Below are 13,623 nucleotides of genomic sequence, written 5' to 3' on the forward strand. Positions count from 1 at the left end.
AACTAAAAATGGACCATTTGCCATTTAAGAAACAAAACAAATGAACAAAAGGAAAAAGAGAGAGAGAGGGGGGCAAACCAAGAAACAGATTCTCAACTAAAGAGAACAAATGGTTACCAGAGGGGAAGTGGGTACGGGGATGGGGCAAATAGGGGGTTAAGAACACTGAGAAATGTACAGAATTGCTAAATCACTTTATTGTGCATCTGGAACTAATATAACACTGTATGTTAACTATACTAGAATTATAATCAAAAACGAAATAAAAAAAAACAGCATAGATGTAAATGTAAAAGCTAAAACTGTAACACTTCCAGAAGACAGGAGAAAATCTTTGTGATTTCCGTCAATATAGACATTTTTGCTCTTCAAAGGACATAATCAAGAAAATAAGAGGCAGGGGCGCCTGGGTGGCTCAGTCGGTTAAGCATCCGACTTCGGCTCAGGTCATGATCTCATGGTTCGTGGGTTCAATCCCCACATCGGGCTCTGTGCTGACAGCTCAGAGCCTGGAGCCTGCTTCAGATTCTGTGTCTTCCTCTCTCTCTGCCCCTCCCCTGCTCACGCTCTGTTTCTCTCTTTCTCTCTCTCTCAAAATAAATAAATATTTTAAAAACTTGAAAAAAAAAAAAAAAAAAAAAGAAAAGAAAAGACAACCCAGGGATGGTGAGAAAACATTTGCAAGACATGTATCTGGTAAAAAACTTGTATCCAGAATATATAAAGAAATCTTACTGCTCAATGAAACCAAAAATGCAGTGAACTTAGAGCAAAAGATCTGAAAAGACACTTCACCAAATAAGATAAATGAATGGCTAATAAAGAAGATGCTCGTCATTACAGATGCATTAGTCACTAGGGAAACACTAACACTAACTAAAATCAAAGTCAGATGTCACTACATACCCACGTAAAGGGCTAGAATCCAAACTACTGATGATACCAAGTACTGGCAAGGACGTAGAGAAACTGGAACCTGACACTTTGCCGGTGGGAATCTACAACGGGACAACTGTTTTAGAAAACAATGTGGCAGTTCCTGAAATGGTTAAACACAGAAGCACCGAACAACCCAGAAACTCACCTCCTACCTATCTACCCAAGAGGATGGAAAAATATGTCCATACAAGTTGTGCACAAGTATTCATAGCAGCCCCAAAGTGGCAAGAACTCAAACGTCTAACAACTGGTGAGAGGATGAACAAAGTGTGGGATTATCCACACAACCGATTATCAGTCAGCCTTAGAAGAGAAATGAAGTGCTGATGTGTGCTGCGACGTGAATGAGCTTTGAAAGCAATACACTGGGTGAAAGTAGCCAAGTCTCCTTCAGGGGTGATGGAAATGTTCTAAAACTACAGTGGTGATGCGATGCATGACTCCAACAAATTTACGACAAACCGCTGAACTGCTCACTTAAAAAAAATATCGAGACAAGAGTGCAGATCAGTAGTTGCCTAGGTCTTTACTGGGAGCAGGAAATGACATCAGAGGGCATGGGGGACCTTTCTGGGGGGGTGGAAGGGTTCTATAACTTGACTGTGGCAGGGCCTACACAACTCTATCAATTTCCTAAAAATCATTAAGCTGTATACTCACAATTGGGGAGTTTCATGTTATGTAAATTATACCTCAATAAAACTCCTAAAAAGCCTTGGGCAGACTTTCTAGGGTCATTACATTCACTTCTATATGTGCGACCTCATCTTTCTGATTCTAGGGATGGTTCTGTGACATAGCTGTGGATAACTCGTAATCTCCAGAAGAATTGTTTAAATCTCTCAACTAGCTGCGTGAGTAACCCAAACAGTCATGCCTGAGAAATTTGCAAAGAGTCAAAATGATGTGAGGTATCTGTATCTCTGAATAAGTCACATGAAAAACAGACCTTTGCCGCTATCATTATGCGTTAAGTACCCATCGTCATCATCATCATCATCAAACCCCACAATTTGTAATGCACATTGCAACCAGGCCTGATGTTAGCCCCTGCTCACCTACTGGATTATTCCGGTACTGTAAGTCGGAAGGAAGTTTTACTTTAGTGACACTGTACCTTGTGGTGCCACAAAATACCCTCCTTTTTCTGAGGCAGGAACAAAAACGCAAGTAGGGCTTCTGGGGTGGGGGCCACCCCAGTGGGTGGTGGGCAAGCTAAAACCCCACGTGGTAACAACACGTATACTACAAAATCCCCCAGTCAGGCGCTCAATCGCTTTAACTGTAGAAGATCGGATTGTATGATGGCTTCCAACAATTTTGAAGCTACAAATCCCTGAGGAAGAAAATGATAAAATCCTAAAACACTGGAGTGTTTGAGTAAACGGAGGCTTAGAAAAGGAAGGAGCCAGAATGTTTGTGGAAGGGCTAGGATAATAACCTAAATTCAGCTCTGGTTTTTTTGTTTTCATGGCTTGACTACTGATTCCAACACAAAAGCATCCTCTGAATCACTCATCACCTTTGACTTCGCTCTCCCCCAAAACATTCAAATGCTGGTTAAAAATATAAACTGTGAGGGGTGCCTGGGTGGCTCAGTCGGTTAAGCGTCCGACTTCGGCTCAGGTCATGATCTCACGGTCCGTGAGTTCGAGCCCCGCGGCGGGCTCTGTGCTAACGACTCAGAGCCTGGAGCCTGCTTCGGATTCTGGGTCTCCCTCTCTCTCTGCCCCTCCCCCACTCATGCTTGCTCTCTCTTTCTCTCTGTCAAAAATAAATACAGCGCTGAAAAAGTTATCTTTTAATAAATAAACTGTGAGATCATTTTGAGATGCAAACCCTCCTCTCCCTTACCATGGTTTTAGCACAGATCTCATCTCCTCTGGACTAGACTACTGAGGACTGTTCTGTCCCAGGACTGCCCCCACACCAATCCTCTCTACGGAGCTCGTCCCCTTCTGTGGTTCCTGGTAAACACCTCTGTGGCTTCCTACTGCTTGCAGGGTAAAGTCCAAACTCCAAGCAAGGGCTTTCCTAACTTCGTAAGACCTATTTTTACAATCTTATCTCCCACTTCTCCGCCCAACCACCCACCCGGTACAAAGAGAACGTGCAGTTCCCTTCGCACCACAGATTATCATCTTTGGGGACACTTACTATATGCAAAGCTCAGTGTGGAGTTCTCCACCTGCATCACCTCATCTTATCTTCACAACAACCCCATGTGACGGGCAGGTACCCTGGCCACCCCCCGTTTACAGGGAGGAAAAGAAGGCTTAGATAACTCCTCTGGCTGACTTTCTCCCTATGTCTATAGTACCTGTCCCTCCCGCACACTCTTCCACTTGGCCTAAAAACCCTGCAGCCCCTCAAGTGCTGCCCCCTGCGTCTTTTTTCAAGACCCCACTCAACTGTCTTCCTCCAGTTATACAACTCTTTATCCAGAGTTAATAATTCTGTCTTTGGTGCTTTCGTGGTACTTTGTATGTTCCTCACTGGAAACGTCACACTACATCATAATATCTGTATCCGTTCCAGTCTATCAATTAGAATATGAATCTTATCGGAACAAGAATAGCTATTTTCTTTAACTCTTTCTTTTCTCTATGTTTGGCCTACAAAGCAGGCAGGTAAATACTGAATGACAAGGTACATTAGTCTTTATAATGCGTTGTTTCATTCACTCCTCTTCCTTCCTTATATATTCTATTTCCATCTCCACATTTTTAGAACCTTATTACCTCTGAGCTCTCTTTGGCAATAAATTCCTGCTAGCTTTCTCCCTGGTCACTTTTCTTTCCAATTCTCTTCTTTACCGATGGTGGATTAACTTCCTCAAAACACAGTTCTGCTTGGCTCTTCTCTATTCAAAAATATCCTTGACTCTGTGGTGCTTACCAAGGAACGTACAGATTCTTTACCCTAAATTCAAAAGTGTCCATGACCCAGGCTTAATGATTTCACTTTAACTTGATCCTTCTCCTACACTAAACAGAATTATGTTCCTTCCTGTTCTCTCAAATCACATAAAAGCCCTACCCATGTGACCACTGAAACTATATGTATAGACACTGCACTTTCTTCAAATGAGATTCAGTCACCCTTATTCAGCATTCCTTGATTTGATACATGTGTAAAAACTACAACTCTTCTGAAATCCCACAGCAAATGGTTTTTGCCTCTTTCGTGGGATTTAATCTACATAGTTCCAATATGATTTACATACATCTTAGCTCATTTATAATGTCCTCAACATCCTTACAGAGCTATATCTGAGCGTCTCACGCCTGGTGGGTGCTCAGCAAGTTCGCTTTGTGCAATACTGAATGAATGCATAAATGTTAACTCATCCTGCAACCTAACTAAACTAAACTAAACCTAACCACACTCTCATGCTTTAAAAAAAAATTAATGTGCAGTCAAACTAACTGACTGAACATCTTCACAGTCCTCCCTAAGACTATAACACAGTGGCATGTCAAAAACCATTTCTGGAAAATCTGACCTTAACTGGCCCATGTCTCAAGAAGTCAGGTCAATCTAGGATGGAAACACCACCTAAGTGGATAGTAATCATCACACAGTGACAGCCAGTGTTCAACACTGGGCCAAGTGCTTGCTAGACCTAATGCCCCTGGTTCCTACAAACATCCAAGGCAGATGGAGCTGTCCCACATTCTACGCTGGGGAGACTGAGGCCAAGGGAAAGCTCAGCAGTTTGCTCCACTGGTGGCTCTCTTTGGAACAGCAGAGCCGGGATTCACACCAAATTAAAAACATCCACTAAAAGACTAAAGCTCCCTATTGAGGAGTTACAACAGACTTTCATCATTTAAAAGAGCTTCATCTATGGCATATTTCAACACTACCACACACTTCTGAATCTATACTGCATGACTAAGGACAGGGTCCCTTTCCTATTCGCTATTTCAGGCGATGGAATTATCCTGTGACTTGGTAGGAAAACCAGCGAAAACATTCTAAATTCCTGTGCCTGTACATTCATCAGGGAACAGGTAGCACTGTCCACAAGCATCCATGCTAAACTGCATTTCCGGACCAAGTAACAATTCTAGGGCATCCTTCCAAAGTTATTCTTACGAGGAAATTTACCACTAGGTGGCAGAAGTATAAAGTTACCGCGGTGATTTCTCTATAGTGAGTAGCGGGACATGTTCCCACCCTTTTCACAGTAACAAAATCCTGTGAAACTGCTAATGGTTTTCCAAAGATTATTTTGTCACCTTGAGAGTGGCATTTTATACGTAAATGGTTCTACATTAAACTATTCTCCCTTATTGAAAACTGCATTATAATATTTATTTTAAATATAATATACAGATTTCAACCTTTAAAAAAATTTTTTTAACGTTTATTTATTGTTGAGAGAAAGAGAGAGAAAGATACAGCATGAACGGGGGAGGGACAGAGAGAGAGGGAGACACAGAATCTGAAACAGGCTCCAGGCTCTAAGCTGTCAGCACAGAGCCCTGGCGGGGGGAGGGGGGGGGCACTCAAACCCACAAATCTCAAGATCATGACCCGAGTCGAAGTCGGTCACTTAACCTACTGAGCCACCCAGGCGCCCCTCGACCTCTATTACATTCAACACTAACCACAGCTTCAACGAGCTCTAAGCACGTAAGTAGAACCATACTATCACTGAATTAAATAACCCACTGTATGTTCAAGTACCTTGAAACTGAAATTTAATTTTGTGTGATGTTATACAAGATGGCCAACAAGTGCTTTTAAATTACAACGGTTGAGGGGCGCCTGGGTGGCTCAGTCAGTTGGGCGTCCAACTTCAGCTCAGGTCATGATCTCGTGGTCTGTGAGATCAAGCCCAGCATCAGGCTTTGTGCTGACAGCTAGGAGCCTGGAGCCTGCTTTGGATTCTGTGTCTCCCTCTCCCTCTGCCCCTACCCTTGCTTGTGCTCTCTCTCCCAAAAATAAACATTAAAACATATATACACACACACACGAGGAAGCTTAAGTTTGAGAAAATAAATCCAACTTAATAAGTGATAAACATCTGGGGCACCTGGGTGGCTCAGTTGGTTAAGATGTGACTTTGGCTCAGGTCACAATCTCACAGTCTGTGGGTTCGAGCCGCATGTCAGGCTCTGTGCTGACTCAGAGTCGGGAGCCTGCTTCAGATTCTGTGTCTCCCTCTCTCTCTGCCCTTCCCCCACTTGTGCTCTCTCTCTCTCTCTCTCTCTCTCTCTCTCTCAAAAACAAATAAATATTAAAAAAAAGTTTTTTAACGTGATAAACATCTGGAGACAAATTTATAGAATTATCTATCCACACATGTGCACTTTTGATAACTTGTGCCCTGCTTTGTAACTTTGGTACAATTTCTTTGTGGGTAGAAATTAAATTATATATATTATTAAATTATTAACTGTGTATAATTAAATTTATATTTAGCAAATATATGGGTAAACTATATAATGATCAAAATAATTCTGAAAACAATATGCATGTGTTCACTTAATAGGCACTCAGGAAGAAAACATTTTAATGATGATTTTCACTAATTTCATTAAGTAGAAAATAAAATCCCCACCTTTCACATAAAGAAGCCCCTAGAACTATGCGAATCTTCTATTTTGGAGCAGGGGATGAGAGTTTGGGCTCCTCCAGGAGCGATGAAGGGGGGCTCTAAACCATCTGTGGGACAGGTTGGATGTGTGGTGGGAGGAATTACACTTCATCTTATCATCCATCAAAGGAGTCAAGGAAGCCCAGCCCGCTTCAGGCTTTGGCCAATGACGTACAGCAGAGCTAGCAGAACTGGAGCTCCTTCAAAGGCTGGCAACTAGTCTGGTGTCCTTACAACTGTTCCACAAGGCTTCTTTGGAAATATGCAAATGAGCAAATGGCCGTCAATATCTAAGACCTCTAAAGACACACTGGCCCTGAGGTCTCCATACAAACTCACATCTACAAAGCCTCACTCCTCTGGCTGCCTCGGGGATGCTTCAGGCTAACTGAGATCTCCCCAAAGTGACCTGCGATAGGCTTTCTCCTTCGGAAGACTCTCTGAAAAGCAAAAGTGAAAACATACGGTCCAGAGGCTATCCTGGCTCCCAAGTTTGCAAAAGCGGCTGTGTAATCCCTCATCTACAGACATTAAGACAAAACTGAGGTCCTCTCCAAGGATCAGTGGGAAGGAACAGTTGCCAGGGGATTATTTTCCATGGCAAGCACCAATTTATACCTATAAAACAGTCTAGAAATATACTTGGAGAATAATTTGCCGCATACACACATGGATGCATTTCCTCATCCTTTAGCTCTGTACTGTACTGAATGCATTTATAAATAAGTGAAAATTACAGAGTCAGGCAAAGTTGTCTGGATACCTGACAGGCTATGAAAAGAACACTGCTCCTGTCACCTTGACAGTTATTAGTTGATTCAATTCATGAGATGCTTACGTTCTCTAAAAATAAGTCAAGTAACCATCATAAAAATTTCTTTGAACCATCATCACTCGGAGGCTGACAGGTATCAAACTGCACGTTTCTAATTCATTCCTAGGAAATAAAAGAGACTTCGAACGGGGTCTTAACGTGAAGAATCTCATTTACACGTACTCTGTTGGGAAGGATACAGAGACAATTAAAAACACAGAGAAGAGAGCTATGGGAATACAAAATGTTGCAAAAATCAAATTTCTGAGAGCCCCTACTAGCTGCATAGAGTGGACAGAGGTATCTATCAACTACCCCCCACCTCCGCCCCCCAGAATCTAGGATGGGGTTGGTGCTCAATGGAATCTGCTTTTGAATGAATGGTGTGGTGCCGTCTCAAGGAATTGCACTGGGTGGCAATTTATTACGAGAGGCGGAGATGATTGTGAACTTGGTTAACAGGAATTTGATGGCAGTGCAATTAGCACGGGGCCGCCCGCTTCTACGGCAGGTGAAGGCAAGAGGGTGAATGCCAGCGGAAAACACCCCAGCGCACCGGCAACCCCCGGGAGACATGAAGGGTGACGCTGTGACAGGTACCCCGTGTGCAGCCGGTCACCTCCAAGGGGCCCCCGCCCGGCCCTTACCTCCTCCCTCCTTTCTTCGGGACCCGACACCAGGTGGGGGCTCAGCTGAGGGTGGCTGCCGACGCTGCTGTCGTCACTGCCCTTGTCACACGTGGCTTGCGCCGAATCCTGGGGGGACGCGGGCCCCTCTGCCCTCTCTTCACTGTCCACTGAACTCAGGGACAGCGCGCTGAGACTGCTGGGACACGTGGCGTTTCCTGCGCCCGGGCTCTGAGGGCTGGGGGGCTTGGGCGTGGTTGGCCTTTGGGGGGTGAGCGGCTGCTCCGGCTCGAAGGTAAACCGGCTGCCAGCTTGGCGTCCGCCTGGGTCCTCGGCAGCCGGACTCGCCGAGGCGCTGCCGGCGCCAGGACCCGCGCTCGCCGCCGCCCGGGAGCCTGCGGCTTCGAGGGGACACGCGGCCGCGGCCACGTCCACCGGGGGGCTCCCCGCCCCCGCCGGGCCACAGCCCGGGGAGGCGTGCGCGCCTGCGCCTGCGCACCTCCTCCACTCGCGCTCGGCGCTGGTGGACACGCGGCGGGAGTAGGCGTCGTGCAGCCTGCTGTGCACCTGCAGCCTCTGGCTTGCCTCGCCCGGCGGGGGCGCCCCGCTCCGGGGGCTCTCTCTCCGCCAGGCCGCGTCCGCGGCGCTGCTCACAAACCTCAGGACTCTGTCGAAGTCCCTGGCCCGCAGCGGGCTCTTCCAGCGTTTCGTCCTCCTCTCGGCCCCACCGAACTTTTCCGAGTCGGCGGACGAACTGCTCAGCGTCCTCCGGGGCGCGGGCTTTTCGGGCGCCCCCTTGAGGTCCATGAGATTCGAGGTGGACTTCCGTTTGAAGGAGCTCTTCTTCAGAAAGTTCAAGTTGTCGGTGCTCTTGCTTTTCCGGTAGACGATGCTGTTGTTCTCAGAGTCTTTCACTAGAATCTCACACAGCGCGGGCTCCTGGGAGACGGGGGCCAGGGGCCCGACGTGGTTCTGGGACCCCTGATGCTTCTCGCCATCCAGGAAGCTGATGCGGCCCAGGCCGTAGGCGCGGCGGATGCTGCGGGACCGGTGGGTGCTCCTCTGGAAGGCGTCGTCGGCCTCCTCGGGGTCGGAGCAGTCCGACGCGCCCCCGGGAGCCGCCTTGGCGGCGGGGTCGCTCGCCGGCCCCGAGGAGGGGCACCTGCCGGTGTGCGTTCCGGCGGCAGCACCGTTCGGGATGGGTTTCCCCGGGTCGCGTTCCGGGGCGTCTTCCTTTGCCGCATCTGACCCCTCTCGGTTCTGAATTCCCTGAAGGACGGAGGACTTCAGTTTCTTAAAAGACCCCATTTTCCGGAAGGAGGCAAGGGCGTTCCAGGTGGAGGAATTTCCCATCAGGACCATGGAGCGGGGCCTTTCCGGGTTGGCGCTGGCCCTCTTCCTGCTCACGGAGAAGAGGCGGATGAGCCTGGCGGGGCTCAGTCTGGCCTCCGCGGCGCCTTCCGCATCCCCGCAGGGGTTGCTGCCGCAGCCTCCATTCTGACACGCTGGGTAGGTCACCATTTTGGGGTCTTTGGAATCAGAGACGGAACAGGGGATCGCGGCGAGTCGGCCATGGCCGTTCCGGGCCGTTGTCATGTTCTCGGGGCGGCGAGCCCGTGGCCACAGGGCAGCGGGGTTCAAAGCCACATGCACGTCTGTGTCCACAGGCCCCGGGCGCAGACCTTCATCTCCGAGGCTGCTGCCGGCCGGGCTTTCGCACCTGCTGTGCACATCAGGCTCCTCAGTTGTGGCCACAGCCTGGAGCGGAAAACAAAGCCGGGGTTTAGTCATTTTCCTCCCACGGAAGAACCTCTACGAACAGCGGCTTCTCATTTCGGCTAATAATTGCCGGGATAAAAGAAGCATGCCTCACGACAGGGTTGATCTGATCAAAACTGTCTTAAATTAGGGGCCCCCGGCTGGCTCCGTTGGTCAAGTGTCCAACTCTGGCTCAGGTCATGATCTCAGGATTGAGGAGTTCGAGTCGGCATGGGCTCCCTGCTGGCAGCGTGGAGCCAGCTTGGGATTCTCTCGCCCTCCCTCTCTGCCCCTCCCCCACCTCTCAAAATAAATAAACGTTCTAAAAAAATTTTTAAAAACTTTTAAATTAAGTTAAAGTTTTACCTTTCCTAATTGATTTCACAATGAATTAAAAGGAAGAATGCAAACATACATTCCTTAAAAAAAAAAAAAAAGAATTATGGGTTGTGCATTCAATGCAAAGGTAAATCCTTGAATCCATGGAAACTTGTTTAAAACTTTTGAAAAACTGCTGGAATGCCAAGGCCAAGGCGTTATTCCACACTGGGCCTTGTCTTTATTTGAAATGGAAGAAATTCTTAATTAAATAAAAAAACCCACCAACAACTATTTCAAAACGTGTTACAGTAAAATACCAACCTATGTTAAATTTCACGCAGCTGATAGGCAGACTGGCTGCAAGAACCAGCAGCAAAGACCAAGATGCTGTCAGCTGCCCACTTGTCTACAAAAATACCCAAAGTGCTACAGAGACACACAAGCAGAAGGGACAAGCTGAGGCTGCATGTATGAGGTCGGGCTTTGTAAAGGGAACAGCATTAGTGAAGGGCCTCTGTCAACAGGATTCGTGTTGGCTGGGGGATGGAGGGAGATAAGGATATTACTTAAATATTAGAAAGTCAGACACAAAACTTCAAATTAAACCAACGTTGCACCTTCGTCTTTCTTTCCCCATGCCCTTAATTAAGGCCACCACACACCTGCAGTCCATGCTGTCTCCCCCAAGTGAACGTGTTGCTCTCCTTCCTCTCTGCCCATTAGGCCACGGCCTGCTCAGCCTTGGTGGGCCAGCTTAAATGTCACAGCCACCCCCTTCTCAATTAGTGATTAGCCAGTGAAGATGTGTAGGAAAGATTGCGATGTTCACCATAGAAGACCACCACTCGCTAAGCGTTTACTACATGTCAGGCCCCTGTGCTAAGTGCTTTTGAAACGACCTGCCACTGGGTACTCCTACTAACCTGTAAGATCAACAGGATAATTTCCATTTTACAGATAACCAAATGCACACTTGGGCAGGGGTGCTGGGGGTTCCTGCAGCTGCCTCTTCCGAAGCCTATGCTCCTCTCCGCTACTTTAAACTAATGAAGAAAGAGAGAGGCAGTGCTGGGATAGGAACCCATATCTTGGTGTCTGACACCAAGTTCAGTGCCTCGTGACATAACCCCAACTCAAGTCAAATCCCAGAAGTCCTTATGCCAGTCAAGGCCACTCTTCCGAAGGCAATATTAAAGGCAGAAGAAGAAAAGGAGCAGACATTTGCACAAAAACCTTAAGGTTAAGTCCCAATTTAGCTTAGTCCTCTCAAGTGCAGAAAAAAATGTGACCTCATGCAAAGAGGTCTCATCTGATTCTACTCTGTAAATTCTCTCATGGGCTCATTTTTATTTGCCCTTACATGGAGCTCCCTGAGGGATTCCCAGGGAGATTCCCAGTTCAAGGGCTGATTCCATCTGGGACCGGGGAGGCTACATAGGCTTATGTAGCCCGGAGCCTTTCTGATGTCCATTTACTCAATTCCATTACTCAGAAGCCTAATGGGACTACCACACGCCTCTGCAGTTTAATGTTCTAATGGAGAAATTAGGGATCCTGAAGAGCTGTGGGCTGCATTTGAATGAGCCATTCAAGAAGCAGAAACTTGAATCATCCTAGCGTTGAGGCTGGATGTGAAATCTACAAACAATTGCAAAATGAGTCTCCCACTGAGTATCCCATCCACCCTCACCCATTCTGAGAGGGACAGGGGACTGTGGTTGTTTCGGCTTCTCACAATCTCGAAACGAAGCAGTTTATGCAAACATCGAGTGCAGTCACAGGCACCGACTGATGGCATATTACACAATACTAATGGCCTTGTTGCGACTTGCACTGGATGCAGAGGAGCAGACATGCTCCTTCTCTTGTAATCTGGCTGGACGGAGACAACCTGAGGGCATTGTGAGACCTTTTATAACGAAGGATGAAAATGTATCAGGCTGCCCCTGGAGTCTCCAGGGGTGCAGGCAGTGCTCGATTTTAATGTTGCATCGGTTTGGGAATGTTCTAGGACAGGCATGGGGGCAGGCCCAGGTTTTAAGTTCAGTGCTGTCACATGAATCTTGAGTACCGTCATCTGAGTAATCTGTGCTTCAGTGCCATCTATCCAAGAGCAGGTGCCAACATTTATGTCTACAGTAGATCAACCAACCAATTAATTCATGAACCTCTGCTGGGTACAAGGATATGTGTAGGCCCCATGATAAACTCAAAACAGTGACAAGGTGATAACCGGTTCTAGGTGGGAACTTGGCATGAGCAAAAGGAAGATCCAAGAACCCAAATTCTGACTGAGAGGAAATAAACTCGGGTGACCAGTTGGCCCAGTTGGCCCAGGGATAAGGTGTTTTCCAGGACATGGGACTCTCGGGGCTGAAACCGGAGAAGTTCTTGGCAGACTGGGATGTCTGGTCACCCTATTGTTCTATTAAGTAGAACAATGTAATTGGAAGGATGGCTCAGTGTCATGAAGTAGTAGAAATTAAGGCGAAAATAGGTTTAGAAAAAACCACATCCCTTTAAGTCTAACACTTTGAGACTGTCTACAGGGGTCATCATCTTTGGGAATCCCTTCCTGATGCTCCTAAAGTTAATGCCCCCTTACTCAGTGGGTTATGGGCATCTCACCAAATTGCTTTACCAAGACATATTTATAATGATAGGTTTTGATGGCTGCCTTCAGAACAAGACTTCTATGAACTCTTTGAGAATAAGAACGGTGTGCCACATGTAAATTATTTAAGTTTATCTTGACGTAATATTGTTATCTATTATCCTGCCTTGTCAATGTCTGTGCCAACGTAACAATTCGCCATATCCCCACATATCTTTCCAATGTGAAGATGTTTAAATTTTTACAACACGAAAAAGTCTAAGTATTTACTTAAACCTTAAGTTACAGATCTAGTAAAATACACACAATGCCGAGTTTCTGATGGGGGCAACATGCTTTTTAAAAGACCAGTGACTTACCATTTCGTTCATGCAGCTGAACAATGTGATTGTTGTGTGCTGCTTGGAATGAAACTGAAAATCACGGAAAAAGGCTTCTCCTGGAATTTCCGAGAAACATACCAAGTAGCATTATTTAGAACTAATACTTTGACCTCTATTAACTAACAAGGGTTGTGATTCAATCACTGGTTTTGTAGTGAGTCTTGCAAATTGTGGGAGCTCTGCCAGAGAGATTTATGAACAGAATACAAGAAGAATTTTAGATGGGAATATTGTGAAATCCATTGTCTACAAGCTGGATTCTGGGGTGTACGAACTTTAGAATAGAACATTTCCTTTCACTCGTAATGAGAATTCTCTGAAAACAACTATGACCAATAATTCTTAAATGTGAATTTAGAATACTTGAATTTGAAACCCAGAACTATATACCAGGTTGAATGTACGTACAATTTGTAAGGTGTTCACGTAAGTTACAGAAAACGTGCCACTGGAGGAAAATGCATTGAAATCTGAAAGTCTAAATCTTTCGATCGCAGCGCAGAAGATTGCCTTTGGGAACATCTAACACCTAGCTGTAAAGATTAGGACCCTGGGACCCA

At 46.4% G+C, this 13,623-nt stretch overlaps 1 protein-coding gene across 5 annotated transcripts in view; it reads right to left on the bottom strand.

Moving 5' to 3' along the window:
• The window catches only part of SPATA13 (spermatogenesis associated 13), a 340,694-nt gene that overhangs the window by 69,706 nt on the left and 257,365 nt on the right, over window positions 1-13,623 (bottom strand). For all 5 annotated transcript variants that reach the window (XM_027064553.2, XM_053208260.1, XM_027064551.2 and 2 more), the window contains one exon: window positions 8,009-9,745. In XM_027064553.2, the coding sequence (XP_026920354.1) occupies window positions 8,009-9,745 (1,737 nt within the window). The remainder of the gene's footprint in view (window positions 1-8,008; window positions 9,746-13,623) is intronic.

Source organism: Acinonyx jubatus, chromosome A1 (genome assembly GCF_027475565.1).
Source record: "Acinonyx jubatus isolate Ajub_Pintada_27869175 chromosome A1, VMU_Ajub_asm_v1.0, whole genome shotgun sequence".
Lineage (NCBI taxonomy): Eukaryota > Metazoa > Chordata > Mammalia > Carnivora > Felidae > Acinonyx > Acinonyx jubatus.